Source organism: Pelodiscus sinensis, chromosome 25, assembly GCF_049634645.1.
Source record: "Pelodiscus sinensis isolate JC-2024 chromosome 25, ASM4963464v1, whole genome shotgun sequence".
NCBI lineage: Eukaryota > Metazoa > Chordata > Testudines > Trionychidae > Pelodiscus > Pelodiscus sinensis.
This window is the reverse complement of record NC_134735.1, coordinates 1,764,295-1,787,977: the sequence shown is the minus strand read 5'-3', so window position 1 is coordinate 1,787,977 and position 23,683 is coordinate 1,764,295. Positions and strand designations below refer to the sequence as shown.

Sequence of the window (23,683 nt, the reverse complement as noted above, 5' to 3'; positions counted from 1 at the left end):
GGCAAAGCTGGACTTGTCAGCAACGGTTTTATTCCTGGCCCAAGAACGTCAGCCGTGCCTGGCTCAGCTGCAGGCGCCAGAGGCAGCAGCTGGCCAGAGCAGGCTCGGGTCTGCGGAGCAGCGAACGCCCGGGGTTCACGAAACGCCCGGGGCGCGGCCAATAAACCAGCTTTGCCAACGGAAAGAGCAGGGAAGGCGAGTTGAGTGTCCAGGCCCCGCCCCCGCGGCCCGGGAAGGTCTGAATGAGTGGGGGCGGGGGGAGGGGAATTGCTGAGCCGGTCCGGCTCCTCCGTGGCTGCCGCAGAACAACACCGCAGGGCTGGTGCCGTCGGACATCGCAGGCCAGGTCCTGCGCCCGAGCCCCCTGCAAGCAAAGGGCAGGCTCCCACTCAGCTCCCAGCTCCCCGCCGGCTGCCCCAAGCAGCCCAGGAAAGGTCCTGCTGACCCCGGCAGCCCAGGGGACAGGGCCGGTGCACGGCCCTCGAGCGCCCCTTGGCGCCCGTAAGAGCTGAGGCCCGCTGGGACCAGCCCTGAACTGAAGGGGCCGGGCTCCAGACCCTGGTCTAAACAAAATATAAAAGAGCGAGTTAAAGGGCTAGGGAACAGCTGGACTTCACCCTTAGAATCACTGGGCGGGAGCAAGCTGCTGTGAGCCCGTTGCCACGGCCCTAAGAACAGCCGTGCAGACCCCGCAGCGCGGGCGGGGGCCTGGGCTCCGGCCCCTGGGGGCAAAGGGAGGAGATGGGGGCAGGCGGGCCCAGGGCAGAACCGTGGCGGACGCTGATTGCGCATGGTGAGAGCTGGGCCCTGCTAGTGCCCGGCTGGTGTCCCTGCCCCAGGGCCAGGCCCCGGCCGTTTAAATGGGGGGGGGGCTCACATGGCCGCGTGGGGGGGTGGGTCACAGCTTCTGTCCAGCAAAACCACCCACCAGCCTGCGGCGGTGCCAGGGCCACAGCCCAGGGTCCCAAAGAGCTTTGGCCAGGAGCCCGTGGGACCACGTAGCAGCTTTGGGAGGCAGCTCAGGCCTCTCCCCATTTACATACAGGTGAATTAAGGCAACTGCCCAAGGTGAGGCAGAGGCCCCAGGGCTACCTGTGCATCTCAACCCAGCCTCTGCCCTTCTCCACTGAGCGCTTAGGGCCCCCAGGCAGCAGCCGGGGGACCAGGCAGCTCCTCTCGACCCGTCTGTCCGTCAGCGTTTCCAGCCCGCCGGCTCCTGGTTCCAATGGGGCTGGCGCGGGGCGGCGAGAAACGCGCAGGCATCCACGGGCGGGAAAGCCCATCTCAGAGCAAGCCAGAGGGACGGTGCCGGTGCCGGTGCTGGTTCTGGTGCTGGCAGTGCTTGTGGGGGGGCTGAGGACACACACTGGGAACCAGGCAGCCGCTCTTAAAACCGGCGACAGGACGTACTCGGCCGAGCAGCCTGAGAACCCCCCGTCCTCGGGACGACAGGAGCCTCCGTCCTCGGGGACCCGCAACTGGGCCTTTGAAACACGTCCCACGTGCCCGCCAAATGGGCGCCCAGCGTGGCGCGAGTGGGCCACGCGTTTCCTCGGGGCTCAGACTGCAGCGAGCTCCAGCCAGAATGGGGGGAGGGGCGGGGGCAGCCTTCCCCGCGCCGAGGAATACGCAGGGCACGGCCGGGTCCCATGTGTCAGGGCGTGGCCGCGGCTGCTCCTGGTGAGCTGGACTCGGCCCCGTGTTCTGCAGCTGCCCCGGCCGCCTGGTCCGGCGCCTGCACCCACCACTGGTGGATTTCCTGGTGCAGCTCCTGGTGCTCTTCCTTCCAGCGCCGGAACTTCTCCGCTGTCAGCTCCGGGTCACCCAGGAGCTGGTCGAGGACCTGGAGCTCGGCCACCTTGGCCTGCCGAGAGAAAAGCACATGCCCCGCTGCTCAGTGCCGGGCCGGGGCCGTGCCGGGGCCGGGGGCTTGAGCGGGACACCTACTTTGAGCGTGCTCTGCAGGGCCCGCACCAGGTGGACCTGCGCGTTGATGCGGGGGTTCTTGTTGCGCTTGATGAAGGATTTGCGGTACTGCTCGTGCGTCTGGAGCTGGCACCGGCCGATGAGCGACACCCCCCCTTGCTTCAGGCACTTGATGAGGGACTCGAGCTCTTCGCCGGGGGAGTCTGCGGGGGAGTCAGAGGCTGGAGCCTTGTGGCACGAACGGCGTTGGGAGCGAGCGGACAGGAACCCCGGGGCAGGGGGTCCTAGGAGGAGCAGCCCCGACACGACCCCTCCTCCGCCCGCCGAGCACGCCCCGCGCCAGCGCCGGGTGGGTCCCTTCCCTGCTCCGCCGGGGGCACTAAGGGGGCACCCAGCGGCCCCGAATCCAGGGCTGACAGCGGTGCCGGCACTTACCTAGGGGCGAGCAGGGCCTGCCGCTGCCAGGGCTCCCCAGGGGGCTGCCATGGGGACCCCCCAGGGGGCTGCTCAGGGGGCTCCCCAGGGGGCTGCTCAGGGGGCCCACGGAGTCGGGGCTCCTCATGGCAGCACCGGGCGGGGCTCTCTCCAGGGCAGGTGGCGGCTCCCTTCTCGCTGGCGGCTGGGGAGGAAGATCAGCACTGAGATCCGAGCGCGGGAATCCGAGGGGGCCGGAGAGCCCCTCTCCGCCTGGGCGACAGCAGCGCCCCCCTGCATCCTCCAAGCCCCCCGCCCCGCCCGTCCCCTCCCCCACGACACCCACCAGGTCAGAGCTAGGCCGGGGAGCGTCTTCGTCGGGGTCCTCGGCTTCCGTCTCGCTGTAGCAATCTGGCAGGACAGGGAAGAGCCGTCAGGGGGAGAGCCCGGCCTGGCCCCTCGCGCCTGCAGAGAACACGCTGCCCTTCTCCGGCGCCTTCCAGCCAGGGGCTCCCAGCCTGCCAGAATGGGAGGTGGGGCAGGCCCCTGGGTTCCTGCGCTTGTCTCTAACCACTAGTCCTAACTGCTCCCACGGTGCTCCTGCTGCGGCCTGCTGACCGAGGGTTCACGGCTCAGCAACAGGATCCTCGTCTTCCCCCCTCCCCATCGCCCTGTCCGGCAGGCTGCTGCTGGAACCAGGCCTGGCTCCTGGGATTCTGGGCTGGGGGGGGAGGGGGAGGCCTCCTTCCTGCCCCCTCTGCCCCACGCTCCTGGTAAACCGACCTCCGGGGGTGCCCCCCTTGGTCCCCAAGGGCCCAGGCCACACACGAGTGGGGTGACGGACGTCACGCGGGTGACTGACTCGTCGTGTACTCGACAAGCTGCGCTCTGCGTTTAAGCGGGTATCCCAGCTCCTGCCTTTAAAGTGCAGCCCAGCGGGGTACGTCCGGGACCCGGCTCGCGCCAGGACTCCGCGATCCCGGCTCCTGCTGTTCCCGCACTGTGGCTCTGCCTCCCCCGCCCCACCCTGCCCACCGCGGAGACAGCGCTGGGGGGGAACTGGCTTTTAAGCCGGCTCCCCGCAGCCAGGGCCGGACGGAGGCATGGGCGAGCTGGGCAGCTGGCCAGGGCGCCAACCCATGGGGGGCAGCTGTAAGGGGTGCGCGGCGTCGCTTGCAGCTGCCATCAGGAGCCGCACGCCCGGCTCCCACAGCACCGGCCCCACGGTGCCGGCCAGCAGCGCCCTTCCCCCCACGGCTGCGGGGTCGTGCTTGGCCTGGCGCGTGCGCTAGCAGCGTTGGCCAGGCTGGGTTGGGCAGCGCATGCGCCGTGTGCCCCGGGGGCAGGCCTATGCACCCTGGGGGGGGGATGGGCCTGTGCACCTGGGGGGGGGGATGGGCCTGTGCACCCGGGGGGGGGGGGTGGGCCTACGCCCCACGGGTGGGCCTGCGCATGTGCCCTGCGCCCAGGGGTGGCGCCGCACGCCAGGGCCCAGGGCGGCAAAAGGACTCGGGCCAGCCCTGCCCCCAGCACTAGCTCCTGCTCCCCCCTCGCTGCCTCTGATACAGAAGCAGCGGGGGCTAGGGGGTGGGGGGGAGAGCGAGTAGTTGCAAGTCAGGGTCCCCTCGCTTGGGGGGGGGGACCAGAAGGCCCATGCACCACCACACCGGGGTCACACGAGTCCCAACACCGGCAGGACGGGGTCTGCCCCATTCCAGGTCTCCCGGGGCTCGCTGGCGGGTGCCCCTCCTTTCGGATCTCGCCCCGGGCATTCGGGCCACGCCAGGCCGAGCGCCGTTACTGCCGGGCCCTGGGGAAGAGACGCTCCGGGCCGCAGAGCCGCCCCTCGGCCCCCCAAGTCAGAGGCCGCGACTTTCCTCTCCCCCCTCCCACCGTGAGGCTGGTCTCCAGGATCCAGGTCTCTGCCACCAGCGCGTGGGGGAGAACCGGGGCTCACAGACCAGGCCTGTGCAGAGCAGCAGCCTGAGGGGGGTACGTTAATTAGGGTCTCCTCAAAGCGGCTGCTCCCAGATTAACCCCCCCACACACACACACACACACACACTCTGCAGCCCCCTAGCTCAGGGGAGGCGGGAGTCTGCTCTTCGCCCATTTCCACACGCTCTGGAGCAGCGGCCCCCCAGCTCCTGTGGCTACGGGGTGGAGCCGGCCGGGCTCGCGGGAGCGGGTTCAGGCAGGCGCCTGGCTCCTACCTTCCTCTCTGTGCGGGAGCGACTCCTGGGCCAGCCGGCACTTGGTTTTCGCCGTGATCAAACTGCTCACCCACCTGGGGAGACCAACCAGTGCAGGCGTCAGGCCCTCGGGGGCTTAGTGCAGGAGCCTCTACGGCTCGCCGAGGTCCCTCGCTTCTCGCGCGCTGGCCGTGGCCTACGTGGCCGTGTGGGTCAGCCACCCGCCCTAGGGGCTCGGTTCCACGTGCGCCTCCAGCAGCCCCAGCCGGGTCCCCCACAGCGTCCGTTCAGTGGCCTCCAACGAGCTCAGCTCTGGCGGCCAAGGAATCGTTGGGGGAGGGGAGGGACGGGGACCAGAACCCGGCTCCGCGGGGCCGAGCGAGGGGCTCAAGCTGCAGTGGAGGGTGGGGGGGTAGGAAGGGGGATTTCGCTGGGGAGGCGGGGGGGGTGCTGGGATGGGTCCGGGGGGAGGAGGGGCTCAAGGTGCAGTGGGGGGTGGGGGGGTAGGAAGGGGGATTTCGCTGGGGAGCCGTGGGGGGTGCAGGGATGGGTCCGGGGGGCAGGGGGGGCTCAAGGTGCAGTGGAGGGTGGGGGGGTAGGAAGGGGGATTTCGCTGGGGAGGCGTGGGGGGTGCTGGGATGGGTCCGGGGGGAGGGAGGGGCTCAAGGTGCAGTGGAGGGTGGGGGGGTAGGAAGGGGGATTTCGCTGGGGAGCCGTGGGGGGTGCTGGGATGGGTCCGGGGGGGGAGGGAGGGGCTCAAGCTGCAGTGGAGGGTGGGGGGGGTAGGAAGGGGGATTTCGCTGGGGAGGCGCAGGGGGTGCTGGGATGGGTCCGGGGGGAGGGAGGGCCTGGCATCTCCACCCCTGGCGGTGGCTAGGTCTGGCCGGACTCAGCCTGGCTAGATGCTGGCGCCGGGGGTCCCGCTGTGGGCCGGGCTGGACTCGACGCCCCGAGGGCTCCGCCCCGGGACGCTGTGGGGCTGCCGAGTCAGGCTGGGTCAACCCCCGCCCGGGTTCGACCCGGCTCGTTAGCGGGGGGGGGGGGGGGGGCGCTCACCTGCTCAGGTCGGCCAGCGTGTCGGCCGCGAAGACGAAGGGCTTGTACCGCTCGTGGCAGAGCTGGAAGACGCTGAGAGAAGAACGAGGCCGGGGCTGCGTTTCCCACCATCCCGCCGGCAATAGCGGGCAGCGGGCCCCGCCCCCGGCTCGGCGTGGGGCTGGGGCCCGTCCGTGGCCCATTTCCAGGCTGCCGTGGGGCAGGCGGGGTTCTGATCACCCCGGGGGGAGCGCGGCCCCGGAACGGAGCCTGTGGGTTGGGATTCGGACATGCGCTCCCCCTCCCCCGCCACTCACCAGGGCAGCCTGGCCTGCGAGGCATCTCCCCCCCCCCGCCGGACAGCTTCCCCCCCCCAGGGTCCCCCCTGCCCACCGCTCCAGCTGGAACCTCTCCCCACGCACAGGCCCGCTTGGTGGGGGTGCTCGGTGCCAAGGGCGCTGCCCCATGGAGGGGGCCCACAGCTGGCAGCTGCTGGCTACGGGGCGGGGGTGGGGCGGGGCCGGGGCTGGAGGCAGGGCTGGGGGCGCGCGCGCCCCCCCCCCCCCCCCACTCACTATTTCTTCTTGTGCTCCCGGGTGCTCTCCAGGCTGTAGGTCGCCACGTTGATCATGCCGGCGGCTTTCTCGTCCTGGGCGGGGACACGAGCGGCGCGTCACGCGGGGCGTCGAGAGGCTTTGGGGCAGGGCTCCGAGCCGCTGTCCCGGGAGGGGAGGGGAGGGGAGGGGAGGGGCAGCCGACTGGCCCAGGGTCCCCCGGGGCGGGGGCAGGGTGAGGCTGGGGAGAAAGCCCCACCATCGCTGCCAGCTCTGGCCGTGGGGCTGGACACCCGCCGCTCTCATCTCAGCCCGGCACAGGGGGGCCCCGTTGGGGGATGGGCACCGCTGGGCCACGGCTCCCGGGAGGGCGAGGCCGAGACCCCTCCCCCCGCCCCGGGCTTCTCCCGCCGACTCGGGCTCCGGGGCGCCCAGAGAGACGCCTCCCCCGGCAGCCGGCTCGGAGCAGGGCCAAGTAACTCGCCCCGGCCCACCCCCGCCCTGTGCCCCAGGATCTCTGGGGGCAGCAGCAACACCCCAGCACCTCTCCTTCCCCCCCGCCCGCCCCTTCTCTCTGCTCCCCCCCTCGTCCGCCCCTTCCCTCCGCTCTCCCCCAGCCGGGGGCCGCACTCACGCTGGGCTGGTGGTACCAGTAGAGGACGTGGCCTTTCAGCACAAACCAGCAGCGCTTCCACCGCTGCGCCATGAACCCCGCGTGGTCCTTCTTCTTCAGGAGCCAGCCATCGCAGTCCACCCTGCCCAGCTCCCGGCAGGAGACCCGCCGGCGGCTCAGCCTGGTAGCCACCCCTGCAGGAGGCGCGGTGAGGGGGGCGCAGCTCGTCTGCCAGGCTCCCCCACCCTCCGTGCCCACCGGCCGTGTAACCGCGCGTGGCCGGGGCACTAGCCAGTCGCCCGTCTGCCTCTGGCCACAAGATGGGGGGTCTCAGCCTCGGCCTGGGGGCTGGGTCCGGGCCCCCAAGCTGCTGCAGGCTGCCGCGAGGGAAGGGGGGCGGGACCAGCACGGCCTGGACTCGGTCCAGCCCGGAGCGGAGCCCCTCGCCGAGGCAGAAGAGGGAGGGAGGGTGGGCAGGGGACAGGGCCAGCGAGCTCCATCCCCCCCGCTGCTGCAGGCCTCAGCTGTTCCCCCCGCCCCCCACCATCCGCAGGCAAACCCGGCTCCTGCCATGCAGCCAAGAGACGCAGCCACGCGCTGCTCCCCGGCACGCGCACCCCACTCCTGCGGACACCCCCGCCCGGTCCGAGGGGGGACCCCTCCTCTGTCCTGCCCGCGTGGCCAAGCAATCAGGCAGCTACGGACGCGCCTGGGGCAGAGCTTCAAACCCGAACCTCCCCCTTCCGGAGAACTCGCCGATCCCCGGGCTCATCTGCAGCCCACGACTGTCAAGTGCACAGGGGCCGGGAGGCGGCCACTCACCTTTCTGCCCGGAGCGACTCTTGGTGCTGCTCTGAAAGGCAGGAGGGCAGAGACGCGGTTAGAAAGACCGTGGCCACGCAGGCCGCTCAAGGCTTTTGGGAGGCAGACGCCGGCCTCTCTGGCCCCGGCCTCTCAGCGGGGCACGGACAGCGCCCTGGCTGGCTGTGCAGGGAGTAGGGGGGCGATCCGAGCACCCCAGGACGACAGCTAGTCCAGCGGGCACCTGCCCACCTCGCCAGCTGAAGCTCACTGCAGGGTGGGCATACGCCCGATGATCCAGCACTGGGAGCAGTGGAAGAGCCCAGTCATTTCAGGATTAACGTGAGGGTCTTAAGTTATTTGCCTCGCATCCTGCAGCAGCGAGTCCCACTGATTAACGATGCCCCGTGTTAAGAGAGGTTTCCCTCATCTCTGTTCTGTATTGGCTGCCTTGCGCATTTCGAATCCAGCTCCTCCCGGCCTCACAGGGCAGGGGCCTGAAGAGCCCAGGTGGCCTCTGCACCCTTCCACGTTTCTCCGAGTTGTGTGCCACGCTGGCGCCGAGAGGCCTCGGGGGGGAGGGGCGGGGGGGCGTCAGGCTACAGACACAGGAAGAGACCAGCCGAGGCTCAGTCTCGTCTCACCTTCCTTGGCAACGCGGGAGATTGTCCCTGGCTCCGGCGCCCGGCCCCGCTCTCTGGGGAGCCCTCTGAGCCGAGCTGCAAGGTGCTGGGCCTGGCTGGAGCGGCAGCGGCGGGCGAGCTGACCCCTTCCAATCCTGCCCCAGGAGCTGGGCTCTCCAACGCAGGGGAGGCCAAAGCACCTGCAAAGATCAAACCCTCAGGGGGATCCGGCACCCGCCAGCCACGTCCCGACTGGGGCTCCCCTCGCAGCGGGGCCCGGGGCTCCCCTCGCAGCGGGGCCCGGGGCTCCCACGGAGCCTTTGCTCCGGAACTGGAGCGTCAGGCCTTGTCCACGTCCATGCAAACCCCACTAGCTCAGGGGAAGCTGGCCCTGCGTGGCCATGCTCTGCACGGGCCCGGCCTGGAGCGCTTGGCACATCTCGCGCCGTGGACACTCCCCCTGGGGACCCGCTGGCGCGTCGAGATGGGCTCCATCACCACCCGTTTACACAGGGGAAACTGAGGCACAGGGTTGCGAAGGGCCCAGTGAGTCAGCCGCCAAGCCAGGAAGATGCCAATACCCAGCCTCCGCTCTAAGCAGTAGGCAGCGCTCCCTCGACCCGCCCCGACTCCCTGCCGGCTTGGCCCCTTTCTCCACTCGCTTCTATTACAGCAGGACCAGACTGAGCTCCGGCGTGCACGGTGCTGTACGGGAGGCAAGGGCCACTGACAGTAGGAGTCCCAGGCTCCGGCATGGAGAGCTCTTCCTGATGGGAGCCCCAGCCCCTCCCCGCTTGGCTGGTACCCCTGCGGCCCTGCTGAAAGGGGGGGCTGGCAGGAGGGCTCAGCGCCGCCGGGTGGAGCCCAGCGCGACCACCTTGGTACCCGCCCTGCGGCCAGGCTTTGCGGAGCCTTGGGGCATCTGCAGGGCTCCCGGGCACAGGCTCTCCCCTGAGCCCCGGCCCCGGGGCAGTCCCACGAGCCGGCAACCAGCCGAGCTCGCCCCAGCCCGAGGCCTGGCCGCTTTCGGCAGGGCACCGGCGTCTCCTACCTGCCCCGGGGAGCTCCCGGGTCTCGTCTCCGGGCTGGCTGGAGTCACTCCCCTCCTCTTCGCCAGTGGCCCAGTCCAGCCCGGCGGGCACGCTGCTGGGGAGAAGCCTTGAACTAGCGGGGGTCAGCACCGCAGCCCTGGGGCACGTCTGCCGCTCCGCAGAGCCCGCAGCACGGAGCCGGCCGTGGGCGGGAGCCCCGGTCAGCCAAGCAGCGCCTGCCCGGGCTGGCCACGTGGGCCCCACCACCTTTGGCACCACACGTGCCCCCCGGGGCCGAGTCAGCAGCGCGCCCTCTCCCACCGCAGGGGTGACTCAGTGGAACCGTCAGCGGCTCAAAACAAGCGTGAGGCTCCAGATAAATAAATATCCTGCCAGGGTGGCTGTTCTGCTGCCTAGGTCCTCTCTGGTGCGAGTCAGCCACAGAGCTCAAAGCCTCAGAAGTGATCCCCATGTGCCAGCTGGGGAAACTGAGGCACACTGACTTTTGGGGGGGGGGGGGAAAGAGGAGATTTGTCTACAGTCGCCCTGCAGGCCAGTGGCCAAGCCAGGAATAGAAAACACTCGAGTCTGCAGAGGGGAAGCCCTGGGCTCTATTTAAGAGCCAAACCCTGCCTAGCAAGGCCACATCCTCACTTTTCCAGATGGAGAAACCGAGGCACGGAGGTGCTGAGACTTGCCCAGGGTCACACGGCACACGTATGGCAGAACTGGGAACGGGACCCAGCGCCCGAACTCCTGGGCTCTGACCAGTCTCCCGGCAGGCTGAAAACAAGCCCCTTGCTCTGGGACGCTGACGCGAGCAAAGTCCAGGCGCCAGGGTTGGACGCGCAGGGCCTGCGAGCCGGGCAGCACAGGGCCGGACCAGCTGACCTGCGTCCCTGCCCACCCCCGTCTGGCGCCCAGGCCCCGGCTGGCCAGCCCCACCCGGTGAGCTGCAGGCGGGCGCTGGAGGCCCAGGGAAGCAGCAGGCAGCCCCACGGCGCTTACCCACACGGCTGGGGCACTGAGCTCAGCGGAGAATCCTGGTTTTCCAGCCCAGATTCCGCAACATCCGACGAGCTTCCAGGCGCCTGCAACAGAGTCAGCGAGTTTCCAGCCGGGCTCGCCCAGCGCTCAGCCCCCCGGCCGAGTAGGGGGCCCCCCAGCGCTCAGCCCCCCCGGCCGAGTAGGGCCGCCCCGCCCCCCCCCAGCGCTCAGCCCCCCCGGCCGAGTAGGGCCGCCCCGCCCCCCCCAGCGCTCAGCCCCCCCGGCCGAGTAGGGGGCCCCGCCCCCCCAGCGCTCAGCCCCCCCGGCCGAGTAGGGGGCCCCGCCCCCCCAGCGCTCAGCCCCCCCCGGCCGAGTAGGGGGCCCCGCCCCCCCCAGCGCTCAGCCCCCCCCGGCCGAGTAGGGGGCCCCGCCCCCCCAGCGCTCAGCCCCCCCGGCCGAGTAGGGGCCCCCCCCCAGCACTCAGCCCCCCCCGGCCGAGTAGGGGCCCCCCCCAGCGCTCAGCCCCCCCGGCCGAGTAGGGGCCCCCCCCCAGCACTCAGCCCCCCCGGCCGAGTAGGGGCCCCCCCCAGCACTCAGCCCCCCCGGCCGAGTAGGGCCCGCCCCCCCCAGCGCTCTCCCGGGAGGCTCCGATGCTGCCTCAGCGGCAAGACCAACCAGGTGCGGACACGTCCCGGAAGCGCAGCCATGAAACATGGAAGCGGCGGAGCTGCTACGCCCCGGGGCGGCCTGCAGGCAGCACAAGGATTTGGGGGCCCACTGGGCGGGGAGGGGGCCGAGGCCTCCCCAGGAGACACCCACACGCCGAGTGAGCCCGGGCGCCGGGCGCTTGGAGCCGGCTCCTGGCCAGACCCTGCCTGCTCGGCACGGGAGGGGGCAGTTCTGCTGGGGCCAGGCCCCCCTTACCAGAGGGCCCGGAGAGCCGGGCCAGCCCAGGGGCCCCACAGACGTCAGTGGGATCTTCTTCAGCACCAGCGTCACCAGGGTCGGCTTCTCCAGGATTTTCTTCACCAGGTTCACTCGCGTCCAGCCCACCTGCGCACGGATCGGGGACCGCGCTCGTCACCCGCTCGGCCCGCGCCCGGAAACGGGCAGCCCCGTGGGTCAGTCTGCCTGGGCCGGGGGCTCTTTCAGGCCTTCGCCCCGGCCAGCCGCCTCGTGCCCCGTGACTACTCCTCCCGCCCGTGTGGCCGTGGGGAACGGGCTGGTACAGCCAACGGTCGCTCACAGCCCCATGGCGCTCAAGGGAGTCTACAGTCGCCAGAGCCACGTGAGTCAGCCGCCAGCCACAGGCCCGCCCCAGCCCGGAACCAGGGACTCCCCGCTCCACCGCAAGCCAGTTAAGACACCCGGCCGGCAAGCAGCTGTGTCAGCCAGTCCTCCATGGCCGGCTCCTTTCACAGCCACTTCTCCAGTGCCCCAGCTGGCCGGCCCTTCGGCTCGGCACCGGGCCCTCCCCGGCACAGGGCCGCAGGAGGCTGCCCGAAAAGTCTCCCTGAAAATGGTCTGAGGGGAACAACTCTTGCCCCACTTGGTAGCAGATTGCTGTGGAAATGGATTTTATTGGTGCAGCAAACCCGACGGCCCGCAAAGACGGCAGGTCTTCCCCACATACCGACGGAGGGTGGGGGTGCTGAGAGCCACTGAACCGAACTGTCACCCCTTCAAGCCAGGGGGTGCTGCAGCTCCCCCCCTCCCCCAATTCCAGCACCTATTGAAATACAGGCAGCCCCCGGGTTACGTACAAGATAGGGACTGTAGGTTTGTTCTTAAGTTGAATTTGTATGTAAGTCGGAACTGGCGTCCAGATTCAGCCGCTGTTGAAACTGATCAGCAGCGGCTGAATCGGACACGCCTGGGGCAGAGCAGCTGGGGGGCTGCTGGGTTGGTCCAGTCGTGCCGCACCTCGGCGCTGTGGGATCAACCCGGCAGCCCCCCAGCTGCTCTACCTCAGGCGTCAGCGAGAAAAGCCTGGTCTGCTGGGGGGGGGGGGGGGGGGAGCGCACTAGCTGCACCCCCCCCAGCAGACCAGGGAGACGCGGATCGGCTTTTCTCGCCACGGAGGACGCGGGCAGCAGGACCGCTGAGACACGCCGAGGTCCCGTCGCCCGTGTCCTCCACGGCGAGAAAAGCCGCTCCGCGTCTCCCTGGTCTGCTTGGGGGGGGGGGGGTGCTAGCTCCGCGTCTCCCTGGTCTGCTGGGGGGGGGGTGCTAGCTCCGCGTCTCCCTGGTCTGCTGGGGGGGGGGTGCTAGCTCCGCGTCTCCCTGGTCTGCTGGGGGGGGGGGGTGCTAGCTCCGCGTCTCCCTGGTCTGCTGGGGGGGGGGGGGTGCTAGCTCCGCGTCTCCCTGGTCTGCTGGGGGGGGGGGTGCTAGCTCCGCGTCTCCCTGGTCTGCTGGGGGGGGGGGTGCTAGCTCCGCGTCTCCCTGGTCTGCTGGGGGGGGGGGTGCTAGCTCCGCGTCTCCCTGGTCTGCTGGGGGGGGGGGTGCTAGCTCCGCGTCTCCCTGGTCTGCTGGGGGGGGGGGGTGCTAGCTCCGCGTCTCCCTGGTCTGCTGGGGGGGGGGGGGTGCTAGCTCCGCGTCTCCCTGGTCTGCTGGGGGGGGGGGGTGCTAGCTCCGCGTCTCCCTGGTCTGCTGGGGGGGGGGGGGGTGCTAGCTCCGCGTCTCCCTGGTCTGCTGGGGGGGGGGGGTGCTAGCTCCGCGTCTCCCTGGTCTGCTGGGGGAGAAGTGCCCCTCACGCCACTGGAGGCAGCGACAGTGAGGGAGGCACCCCGCACTAGCGCCCCCCCCCCGGTTCGTAACTAGGGGTCTGACTTAAGTCGGACCCACGTAACCCGGGGACTGCCTGTACTTCAGTTTGGCTGGACCTTTGCAATGGCTCATGGGAGCTGTAGTCCAGCTGCTTCATGGCCTCATTTTCCTCTAAGCCAGACTCCGTATCCCACGCTGCCTCACAGCCCGTCACGCGCAGCCGCCACCTGCTCCCGCCAAAGGCGAGACCGGTGCATCATGGGGAGACAGTCCGACCAGGGACCCCAGTTACCACGGAGAGGCGCACGGGCACCCAAACTACAGCGCCAGGCGCACGCCGGGGATCGCTCCCATTGGTTGCTGAAGAGCCCCCGTTGCAAGACCCTTTTCCTGCCCATCCCGCCAGGCGCTTCCCCGCAAACGGCGACAACGCCCCGACCTCGCTCCGGAGGGGGGGCGGGGGGGGTTGGAGGCTGAATTAAGTGCGGCACGTCAGTGCGTGGAGGCTCAGCCAAGTGCCAGGCTTGCGCCTCCCGAAGACCCTCCCTTCCGCCCCCCCTCGCGGGCTGCTGCCTGCTGAGCGCGTGGGGAGGCCGAGGCTCGGGGCGGGAACGCCCGGCCCCCTCCCAGCGGTTCTACCCGCCTCCCCGGGAGCCAGGCCCGGGCGGGTTCGCGTCTCTGCAGCAGGAGTCTCCAAGCAAAGCGGGGGCACAGCCCCCTGGCTCGCTAAGCAAGGACCGGCTGCCTAGCCCAGGCACCTGCTCACACTCCTCCAGCAAGAGGGTCCAGAGCCAATCAATGGGAACCAGCCGGGTTTTGGGGACCCTCCGTAGGGACCTGCTGCATCCAGCCAAACAACGCCGAGCCCTGTCGGGGGGGGCAGCGTTTCCCCAGCGAGGGCAGGGCTGTGAATGGAGCGAGTCTTCGCCTGATCCCCTGGGGGCTGGAACCCCGCGGCGAGTCCCCCGGCCCCGAGAGAAAGGAAGTGACACAGGACGAGAGCCGGCCACCCCCTCCGCCGCCGCCGCAACGCTTCACCACGTTTACAGGGACAAGGATCTGCCGGGGGACCCCTCACACCCGCCACGATGGCAGCTGCACTCGGCCCCTTCCCGTGGAACCGGGCCGTCCCAGGAGCCCGGCGCGCCGACGGGGCCGCACTTACCACCACCTGCCCGTTGACCTGCACGATCTCGTCCCCCGGCAGGACCTGGCTGCAGTGCTCAGCTGGAGACTGGCAGGAGGAGCAAGGAGAAGTCTGAGCCGTGGCCGCGGCAGGAACACGCTAGCGGGGCGGCCGAGAAAGGCTCTCGAGCCACTTGCCTGGCTGACACAGTGCGGGGCTCAGGCCGGGGATTAACCATTAACTCTCAGGCCTGATCTTTGGCTCCCTGCTCCGGCCCAGGAACCGACCGAAGCAAGACGCTGGCCAAGGCAGCGTGACGCCCGGCCACGAACCAGCAGAGCTGGAAGGACTCAGCCAAGTCCCGTGTGATGCAGCCCACGCAGAGCAGGCTGGCCCAGGAGGGGGGTTAGCGCACATGGGCCCCCTGCGACCCCCTGGGGCTCCACGCATGGCCCCGCGCGGGGCTGCCCGATTCCCCTGGTTCCAGCCCTGGAGGTTTTTCCCACCGGTGTCAGCAACGTGGCCCGCACAGAGCCAGGGCACGGGACGGGAGGTGGGTGCAGATTGGACCCAGCACTGACTGGGAGAGCCGCACGCTCCCGCCCGGCACCCCCGGGAACTCGAGGGATGTGGGCAGCAAAGCGACCTGTCCCGCGAGGCCGGCTGGGGTCCGACCGGCTCGCAGCCCCCGAGACGAAGGAGGCCGCTCCGGGGGCCCACTCCCTGGCCCCGGCCGCCGAGGGGAGCTGGGCTGGGGCGGCCCGTCCATACAGGAGAACTAGGCAGTCGCCTAGGGTGCCAGGTTAAATGGGGCGCCAAACGGTGGCGCAATATCGAGGGGTTCAGAGGTGGGGGCGCCGATCGCCTGGCAGCTCGTCTAGGGCCGCCCCGGGACGTTGCTCGTGACGGGCCCGCGTCGGGGCTCGGCTGGGGGCGGGCTCTGAGCCTGGAGAGCCTGAAGCCGCCTCCCCCGGCTCACCTCCGGGGCGGTTCCCGCGATGAAGTGCAGGCAGGAGCTGGTGGACTGGATCTCGATGCCCTGCGGAGAGGAGCGGACGGGGGTTGGCAGCGGCCGTGGAGCCGCAGCGCGAGCAGAGGCCGGGGCCGGGGGGCAGACTCACCAGCTGGTCGTCCGGCTCGGTGGGCACAAGGTCCACGGTCTCCAGGACGGCCGTCTGGGCCAGCAGGGCTGCCGGGCTGCAGCTCAGGACGTCCTCGCAGATCCCGGCCAGCTGCCTGCACTGAAGGGCAGCGGGAGAAGTTGTAGAGGAGCCCCGCCCGCATGGCCCCCCCAGCCAGCCCCCGCCCGCATGGCCCCCCTAGCTCCCGCCCACCCGGCCCCCCCAGCCAACCCCCGCCCGGGCCCCCCCCGGCCCCTGCCCAGGACCTGCCCCCTGCCCAGCACCCGCCCGCATGGCCCCCCTAGCCCCCGCCCGCCCAGGCCCCCCCCCAGCCAGCCCCCGCCCGGCCCCCCCAGCCCCCACCCGGCTCCCCCCAGCCCCCGCCCAGGACCTGCCCCCTGCCCAGCCCCCGCCCGCCCAGCCCCCCCCAACCCCTGCCCGCCCAGCCCCCCCATCCCCCGCCCGCCCGCCTGGCTCCCCCCAGCCCCCGCCCACGCTCCCGAGGCGGCACGGGGACACTTACGATCGGCAGGATGCGCTCCTCTCTCTCCAGCACTCCGCAGTCCTGGCGGAGCAAGAGACGCGGTGAGAGACGGATCCAACTTTGCGAGCCGGGACTCCCCAAAGGGCTTCCCAGACGGGCAGGGGAGAAATGGTGCTGGGGCTCCTCTCCCATCCCCCCCCCAGACTAGAGGGGGCCCTGCTGCCCTTCCCCCCACAGGTGAGACGACACCAAGGCCGGGTGGCCACAGCAGCCTGGCGGCAGCAGGAGGAACTGGCGACCTGGCCACGTTCCACCAGCTCCGGCGCGCCAGCTGTGTCCAGAGGCCACTGGCCCCTCACTCCCGCCAGGCAGTTGCCCGGGGCAGAGGAGCCCGTGTTTGGGGGAGGGGAGGGCCTGACCGAGAGATCCCGGGGGCTCCCGCTCCCAGACATGCGCTCTGCCGGGAGCTCACCAGAGCCGCACCCGAGGTGCTGCGCACGAGGGGGGGGGGCGCTGCGCACGAGGGGGGGGGCGCTGCGCACGAGGGGGGGGGCGCTGGTGAATCTTGACTCTACTTTTACGTTCCTGGTTGGGCCCGTTTCTTCCCCCCCCCCCCCACCATCTTGCCCCGCTTCCTCCAGACCCCGTCCCCTCACCCCCACCCTCCGTTTACAAGCCCCTACGGGTTCCCCGAGTCTCCTTTTCCATCACCCCACAGCACAACCCGCTGCCGTCCCCTGCTCCCGAGCCTATTCCCAAGCCGGAGAAGCCTCCCCCGAGCCCCTCCAGACCCGCGCTGCTGGCATCTGCCCCCCGCCCCCCACCCTGCGCACGCCGGGCTCCTCGGAGCCGGTCACACCCAGTACCTGCCGAGCCCAGAGCAGCCGGCTCTCCCCCCGCCAGCCGCCGAGCGCCTGCGACCCGAGCTCCCCAGCCCCGGCCCAGCCCGGAACCCGATCCCACGGGTGACTCACCAGGTTATATAAAGCCGAGGGTGTTTAGCACCTGGCCCCTTCCCCCCGGCTCCCCTCCCCTCCCCTCCCGACTGAGCCGCGCCAAGCCCAGGGTCCGATCGCAGCTACGCCCCCGGCTCCACCGCCCCCTGCAGCCACCGGCCCTGCCCAGGCGGCTCAGAGACATGGGCCCCGGCACCGGGCAAGGCAGGGCCCTTCTCCAGACAGGGCTCCGCTGCCAGCCCGTGTGCCAGCAAGCCCTCCAAGCTAGGCTGAGCCTGCCCGCCCCCACAGCCCTGCCCCTGAACCGGGCACTGGGAGCACATGGGAGGGACTGAATGGCGGCGCGGCTGCCCCTTGCTGGGGATCTTCTGCCCTGCAGGGGCCTGGGCGCCCTGGGGCTGCCCCCGGCCTTTTAAATCACCGCTGGAGCCCCGCCCCGCGAGCTCCGTGCGGCCCAGCCCCGCCCCGCCCCCCAATGCCCCGCCCCTTCCTGGAGCTCAGGACCGCCCCCCTGCCTATCCTGGGGGCCCATGAAGGTTGTCAGCTCCCCTGAAGCCACTGCACTGCCGTGCCTCAGTTTCCCCAATGTACACGTGGAAGATCCTAGCCTAGTTAATAGGGGTCTAATGAGGCTTCATTTGCGTTTGTAAAGCACTTTGTAGGAAAGCAGAGTTATTGAAACGCAGGGGAGCGATCCCGGCCCCTTGCTCCACATTCATCATCTGAAGAAGTGGCTTGCGCCCACGAGCGCTCAGGCGGCTCTCTCTAGAGTTTTGCTAATCTCTAAGGTGCTACAGGACCCCTGCTGTTCCCGTGTTCCCTCGTTGGTTAGAGGAAGGAACCTACCCCCACCCTTCCACCACTCCCCGCTGTTACCGCAGACCCGTCGCGGGGGACAGGGCCCCGCAGCCGAGAAAAGCACCGCGGCAGGACACACCGCTTGCTTTGCAGTGACCCGGACTGTCCTGCGCTCGGCGCACGGGTCGCGATGCAGGAGGATACAGCCGGGTTCCTCTAGAAGCGACACGGGGCTCGTCCATCCCTCCCTCTGCGTTATCCCACTAACCAGCGCAACAGGCTCCCCTCGGCTCCGGGGCGGCCCAGCGGCGAGCAGGACTCCCGGCTGGACTTAGATCGCCAGGGAAAGGCTCCTACACAAATGCCTGAAGCATTCGTAACCCAAACAGCTGACAGCCCAGAAGCGAAACTGACCTCAGCAGTTTTCACTCTCCGAGCCGAGAGGCACCAAGAGCCGGGAGGGGGGCGAATCCGAGCCTGGGAAAGGAAGGCCCGAAATCCGCAGGGCTAGCAGCACGGCACTGGCTGGCCACCAAGGGCTACCGAGCCAAGAGAAAACGGTCTCAGTTGAGACGAGAAGAAAAAAATAGATTCCCAGGCTCCGCTCTGCTGGGCCGGGGCCTCCCCGCCAGCCGAGGAGGAACGGCCCCAATGAAGTTTGAGAAACAGCTCGCTGGTCACTGGCCAGGGAGAAAAGCGAGTGTGTTGGGTGGGGGCGTCCGTCCTCGCATTGTGCCTGTCACCGTGGTATCGGGACTCCCTCCTCTCCTGTCCTAGGTCCCGGGAAACCCCAGCATGACGACAGCCCCGAAGGGACACGGGCTGCGCTTCTCCACGTGCCCCTGCGCATCCCGGCGGGAACACACACGCCAACCCCGCCCGCCTGCTCTTGGCTTATTGGGCTCTTTAAACCCTCCGTCCTGACCTCCTGCACGGCCTCGGCCAGCTGCCCGCAGAGCGCCACGATGTCCCGGCTGGCTGAGTCGTCGCTCGGGTGACAGACGAGATACCTGGGAGGGGCGACGGGCCGGTCAGGTCACAGGCAGGCAGGAAAGGAGGGGGCCCGACAGGCCTGCCGTTAGCAGAGGCGCTGCCCCTCGGGCCCGGGGCTGAGCACAAGCGGGGGACCTGCCGGGGTTTTACGGGGCTCCCTGAAGGGTCCTGAGCAGCTGGAGCCGCCGGCGACAGAGCTCAAGGCTCCTCGCCTGTCCGGGCAGCTGCTGGGTGCTCCGTGGCCCACGTGGAACAAGTTGGGCGTCTCAGTCCCATTTCTGCCACGGAAGTGTCCACCTCCCACCGAGCCACGTCCCTGGGGAGGCCCAGCAAAGCAGTGAGCAGGCCTCTGGCCTCAAGAGGGGCCCCTGGGCAGAGGACCCCAGCCCTCCACTGCCCAGGCTATGCCCGTCCTCTCCCCGGGCTGGCACCGTCACAAAGACGAACGTGGCCATGGCACCACCCTCCCTGGCCGCTGTCTGAAGCCTCCGCACTGGCTGCCGGGCACCCAGGTGGCAACGCAGCCCAGCAAACAGAGAGTGTGTACGCCAGCCCCACAGATGCCCTGCAGCGCAGGCCCGGTGCCCCACCCCCGCCCCGCGGGATCCCCCCGGCACACGGCCCTCGCCTCCCGTTACCTGTGGAGCCAGGTGAGAAGCCCCTTGGCCGCTGTGATCAGCTCGGCCACGCAGGCCAGCAGGTCTGGGGAGGGCGACGCGACAGCCTCTCCGTCCTGCGCCGGCACCTTCCTGCGGCTCAGGATGAGGCTCTGGGTGGTCTGAGCCACTCGCTGCAGCTTCTCCACCAGCGTCCCCAGGCTGGTGGTCTCCAGCGCGTAGCTCTGGGAACGAGCCCAAGGCGCTCAGCAGAGGGGAGAGGGGCCAGGCCTGGGGCAGCTCGGAGCAACGGCCGAGGAGGCGGCCACAACGCCGCACTGCCCCCCAAAGCGGCTGCAACCCCCCAGCCCCGCAGCGCTCAGCCTCGGGAGCGAGACTGCGGGAGGGACCCAGGGATGCAAAATCCCATTTAGTCCATTGAACCCGTTAGCCAATTCAGGGGGGTCCCACGGGGGAGGGGGCTGCTCCAGCCTGGCCACCGGTTACCCTCCCGTACCCCCGCAGGGAACCCAGCCCCTCACCCACGCTGGGCGGGGCCAGAGATGGGGAGGGGGCTGCCAGTTACCTGCTCCCACCCCCGCAGGGAACCCAGCCCCTCACCCACCCTGGGCGGGGCCAGAGATGGGGAGGGGGCTGCCAGTTACCTGCTCCCACCCCTGCAGGGAACCCAGCCCCTCACCAACGCTGGGCGGGGCCAGAGATGGGGAGGGGGCTGCCAGTTACCTGCTCCCACCCCCGCAGGGAACCCAGCCCCTCACCCACCCTGGGCGGGGCCAGAGATGGGGAGGGGGCTGCCAGTTACCTGCTCCCACCCCCGCAGGGAACCCAGCCCCTCACCCACCCTGGGCGGGGCCAGAGATGGGGAGGGGGCTGCCAGTTACCTGCTCCCACCCCCGCAGGGAACACAGCCCCTCACCAACGCTGGGCGGGGCCAGAGATGGGGAGGGGGCTGCCAGTTACCTGCTCCCACCCCCGCAGGGAACCCAGCCCCTCACCCACCCTGGGCGGGGCCAGAGATGGGGAGGGGGCTGCCAGTTCCCTGCTCCCACCCCTGCAGGGAACACAGCCCCTCACCCACGCTGGGCGGGGCCAGAGATGGGGAGGGGGCTGCCAGTTACCTGCTCCCACCCCCGCAGGGAACCCAGCCCCTCACCCACACTGGGCGGGGCCAGAGATGGGGAGGGGGCTGCCAGTTACCTGCTCCCACCCCTGCAGGGAACCCAGCCCCTCACCCACCCCGGGCGGGGCCAGAGATGGGGAGGGGGCTGCCAGTTACCTGCTCCCACCCCTGCAGGGAACACAGCCCCTCACCCACTCCGGGCGGGGCCAGAGACGGGCCTGGCTCCAGCCTGGCCAGAGCGACTCACCAGTGCACAGAGCTGCTCCACCGCTTCCAGGAGCAGCTCCTGGTGGCCGAGGCAGGGCAGGCCCAGCTCCTCCAGGCGCCCATAGGACAGCTGCAGCAAATCCTCCCCGCTCAGGGCCCAGGCCTCGAAGGGATACTGCTGCAGCGCCGGGTCCAGGCCTAAAGCGACAAGCACACTCAGCCCGGCTGCTCCCGGGAGGCCCCGCACTGGGCAGCTGCAGCTGGATCCGTTCTCTGAGCCCGGCTGGACGAGGCGGAGCAGCCCTTGGCATTAACTCTTCTCACGCTGGCCGGCCACTCGCTCCCTGGCTAGTGCAGCCAAGCCCCTGTGGCGGCGCGCGGCGCCTTCGCCCTCAGACCCGGCCAGTGGCAGGGAGTTCCACAGGCTACCTGCGCGCAGCGGGACAAAGTGCTGCCTCATCTCGGCTCTGAGTTTGTCCCTGTCCCGGGACACCGATCAGCCCCGAGGCGTCATGGCAGGAGACCGGGGAAGGGAAGCTCCCAGGGCTCCAGAACAATTTTTGGGGGTGGCAGGCTGAGTCCCCCCCCCCCGTTTAGGCCTGTTCATGCCCGGCTGATGGCCACCAGCCCCCCCAGACCCACCGGACCACATGCCCAGCAATGGTGCACTGTGCATACGACCCAGGAGAGCCGGCACCCCCAGGCTGGGCAACAGCGGAGCCCTGAGCCGTGGCTGGATCCCGGGGGCCACGGAGCCCCCAAGGCCGGTGGCCTAGAATCCAGGGCTGCAGAGGCCGAGGGCCAGGCCAGCAGGATGCTGGGGGCCGCCTGGTAGCTGGGAGCCGGCTCTCGGGCACGGGGAATCCGGGGGTGCCACGGAGCCCCCGCCCCATGGACGCCCCGGGCTGTTTTCTCCCGCATCCCCCCGCCTGTCTGACACCGGCCCTGCCCATTGGGCCGCACTGCCCCCCGGAGCGTGTCCCGCCGGCACAGACTGGGGGGCCGCGCCCCGGCCCCGCTCACCTCTCAGCCACTGCGCCACCCGCGCAGGGCTCCAGGCGCGCACGGGCTCCATGCGCTGCGCTCCCGGCTGGCCCCGCCGCCCCGTTCCGGGAAAGGCCCCTCGGGGGCGGGGCCGAGCTCACCTGCGCTGCGCCGCCCCGCCCCCCGCCCGCCAGGTAACTCGCAGGCGGCGCTGCGGTTGGGGCAGCCGCCCGTCGCTCAGCGGGCAGGGCCCGCCCCCTCTGGAGCCCCAGCCTGGGGCCCAGCATCGCCCCGCGCCCCTCCCCTCGGGGCATTGCAGACCCTGGGCACCCCGAGCTCTGCCCCCCCCACTGGTTCCAGCGTGACCCCCAGGGCTGTGAAAGGCCCCGAGCCCCGTGGGGCGCTCACCTCAGCCCTGGCTAGGAAGGGAGTGTGACCTAGTGGGTAGAGCGCAGGACTGGGTGGTGGGCAAGGCCCGTGTGCGACTCCCCCGCCCCCATCTCCGCTGAGCTGCCTGCAACCCAAGTGGGGACTTGGGGGGCTGAACGCGCGTCCGGGCCCCCAGCACCGTAACAGACAGCCCCGTGCCCCGTGCGCCCGATGAGTGCGACTGGCGCCCCCCAGGGGGACCCCGCCTGCCAACCGCCCTGCATGGAACAGGCCGTCCAAGGACAAAGGCCTGTTACTGCGAGCGCCCGGCTAAACAGCACCCTAACTCACAGAGGGTCCTACTTATGCAGCAATTGGCCTGCCACTGTCTCAATGCGTGACCGAGGCAAGTCACTTAGCCTCAACTTCCCCCTCTGGAAAATGGATTCACCTTGGTAACTGTGTTGAGCTCGCAGAATCTTAGATGTGTAGGCCAGGAAGGGGCCTCAATGGGTCATCTAGGCCAACCGCCCCCCGCCCTGACAGCTGCTGTCTCAGCCAATGATAGACTGACATTTGCATGTGTCTCCTGCCGCTCTGTGCAGCACGTGATATTAAAACACCCTGTGATTTAATTGTTAACCAATGAATTGATTAACCAATCAGGATGCTTTATTATGTTATTAACTAATTGTAGTGGATGAAGCAATAATATTTGGTCGATCATTTTGCTGTGAGAATGTTTATACTAGAGAGACAGAGTAAGTACGAAACAACGAATTCGTCATTATCCTAGAGCTTTTGGATAATGCTGAGCTCTAATTTGGCTCCTGAGGTCTGAAGTATCCCTGGTCTGACTTGTTCTTAGAAACCTCCAGCGAGGGAGACCGCAAAGCCTCCCTAGGTACTTTGTCCCCGTGCTTAACAACTGGCTTTTCCTAATGTCCTTGCTGTAATTTGAGCCCCTGGCATCTTGTCCAGCCCTCAGTGAATAAGGAGAAAAACGTAAGCACCCTGCTCTTTATAACAATCCTTTACATCCATGGCGGCTGCCCCTGCCCCACTCAGTCTTCTCATCTCCAATAGTGATAGAAATGGAGCCGGGTTAGTCTGGTGCAGCTGATGCAAAATGCAGGACAGTGTAGCACTTTAAAGACTAACAAGATGGTTTATTAGGTGATGAGCTTTCGTGGGCCAGACCCACTTCCTCAGATCAAATAGTGGAAGAAAATAGTCACAACCATATATACCAAAGGATACAATTAAAAAAAATGAACAAATATGAAAAGGACAAATCACATTTCAGAACAGAGACTGAACAAAGTTTTCAGGTTTTCATCGAGAACGGGCTTTTTAGACCTTGATTTTTTCCCCTCTTCTCTGGACTGTCTCCAATTTGTTCTCTCAGTGGAGTGCCCAGAACTGGGTGCTGCACCCTGGCTGAGGCGCTGAGCAGAGCGGAAGAACGACGTCTGCTATCTTGCCGATAACACTCCCGCTAATCCAGCCCAGGAGGTTTTCGTTCTTACGCTGCGGACTCCGATTTCGTTTGCGATTCACTGTACTCTCCGGACCCGCTTCTGGAGCCCTCCCCCCTTGACAGTCGGTTCCCATTTTGTGTCTGTGCCCTTGGCTATTCCTTCCCAAGCAGGGGACTTTGCATTTGTCCTGGTTGAATTTCCTTCCTGTTTATTTCAGCCCATTTCTCCAGTTAGTCAAGATCAGGAGGACACATCCCAGGGTGAGCAGTGCCCAGAGCAGCCCCCAGCAGAGCCAGCGGCCCCGTGTTCAGATCCTGCTGCGTTACTGCGCTTCAGGGGGTGTTGTGTTGCTAACAGACAGTTCCTGGACATGAGTCAGTCCCAGTGACGGCTTGTTTACCTTAGGCCTTGCTACTGCGGCTCATCCCCATCAGAGCTGAGTTTCCTCCACGTGCCATCAATAGCAAGAGTCAAGTTCATGGAGT

General features: G+C 68.8%; 1 protein-coding gene across 3 annotated transcripts; it reads right to left on the bottom strand.

Annotated features, from left to right (window-relative positions):
* Positions 1–8: 8 nt before the first annotated feature.
* Positions 9–22,300, bottom strand: CNKSR1 (connector enhancer of kinase suppressor of Ras 1). 3 transcript variants are annotated; one of them, XM_075908543.1, is made up of 21 exons: positions 21,388–22,296; positions 20,405–20,562; positions 19,059–19,261; positions 18,353–18,437; positions 15,713–15,754; positions 15,190–15,309; positions 15,048–15,107; positions 14,108–14,176; positions 11,101–11,229; positions 10,198–10,280; positions 9,210–9,304; positions 8,180–8,358; positions 7,557–7,587; positions 6,756–6,928; positions 6,143–6,216; positions 5,589–5,660; positions 4,554–4,627; positions 2,687–2,751; positions 2,362–2,545; positions 1,948–2,129; positions 9–1,864 (listed from the first exon to the last, which is right to left on the bottom strand). In XM_075908543.1, the coding sequence occupies exons 1-21, from the start codon at positions 21,437–21,439 to the stop codon at positions 1,655–1,657; spliced, it is 2,340 nt and encodes a 779-aa protein (XP_075764658.1). In that variant the 5' UTR covers positions 21,440–22,296; the 3' UTR covers positions 9–1,654. The 3 variants fall into 3 exon arrangements, with proteins under 3 accessions (XP_075764658.1, XP_075764659.1, XP_075764661.1); XM_075908544.1 differs by having other exon boundaries at positions 9,210–9,301; positions 21,388–22,289; XM_075908546.1 differs by lacking the exon at positions 14,108–14,176 and having other exon boundaries at positions 21,388–22,300.
* Positions 22,301–23,683: the final 1,383 nt, after the last annotated feature.

Excerpts from the sequence above, each read along its gene's own strand:
- CNKSR1 (XM_075908543.1), bottom strand. The coding sequence starts at position 21,439 with ATGGAGCCCGTGCGCGCCTGGAGCCCTGCGCGGGTGGCGCAGTGGCTG. Across the intron at positions 19,262-20,404 it reads TGGAGCAGCTCTGTGCACTG|AGCTACGCGCTGGAGACCAC; the intron begins GTGAGTCGCTCT and ends GCTCGTTCCCAG. Across the intron at positions 7,588-8,179 it reads CTCCCGCGTTGCCAAGGAAG|AGCAGCACCAAGAGTCGCTC; the intron begins GTGAGACGAGAC and ends CCTGCCTTTCAG.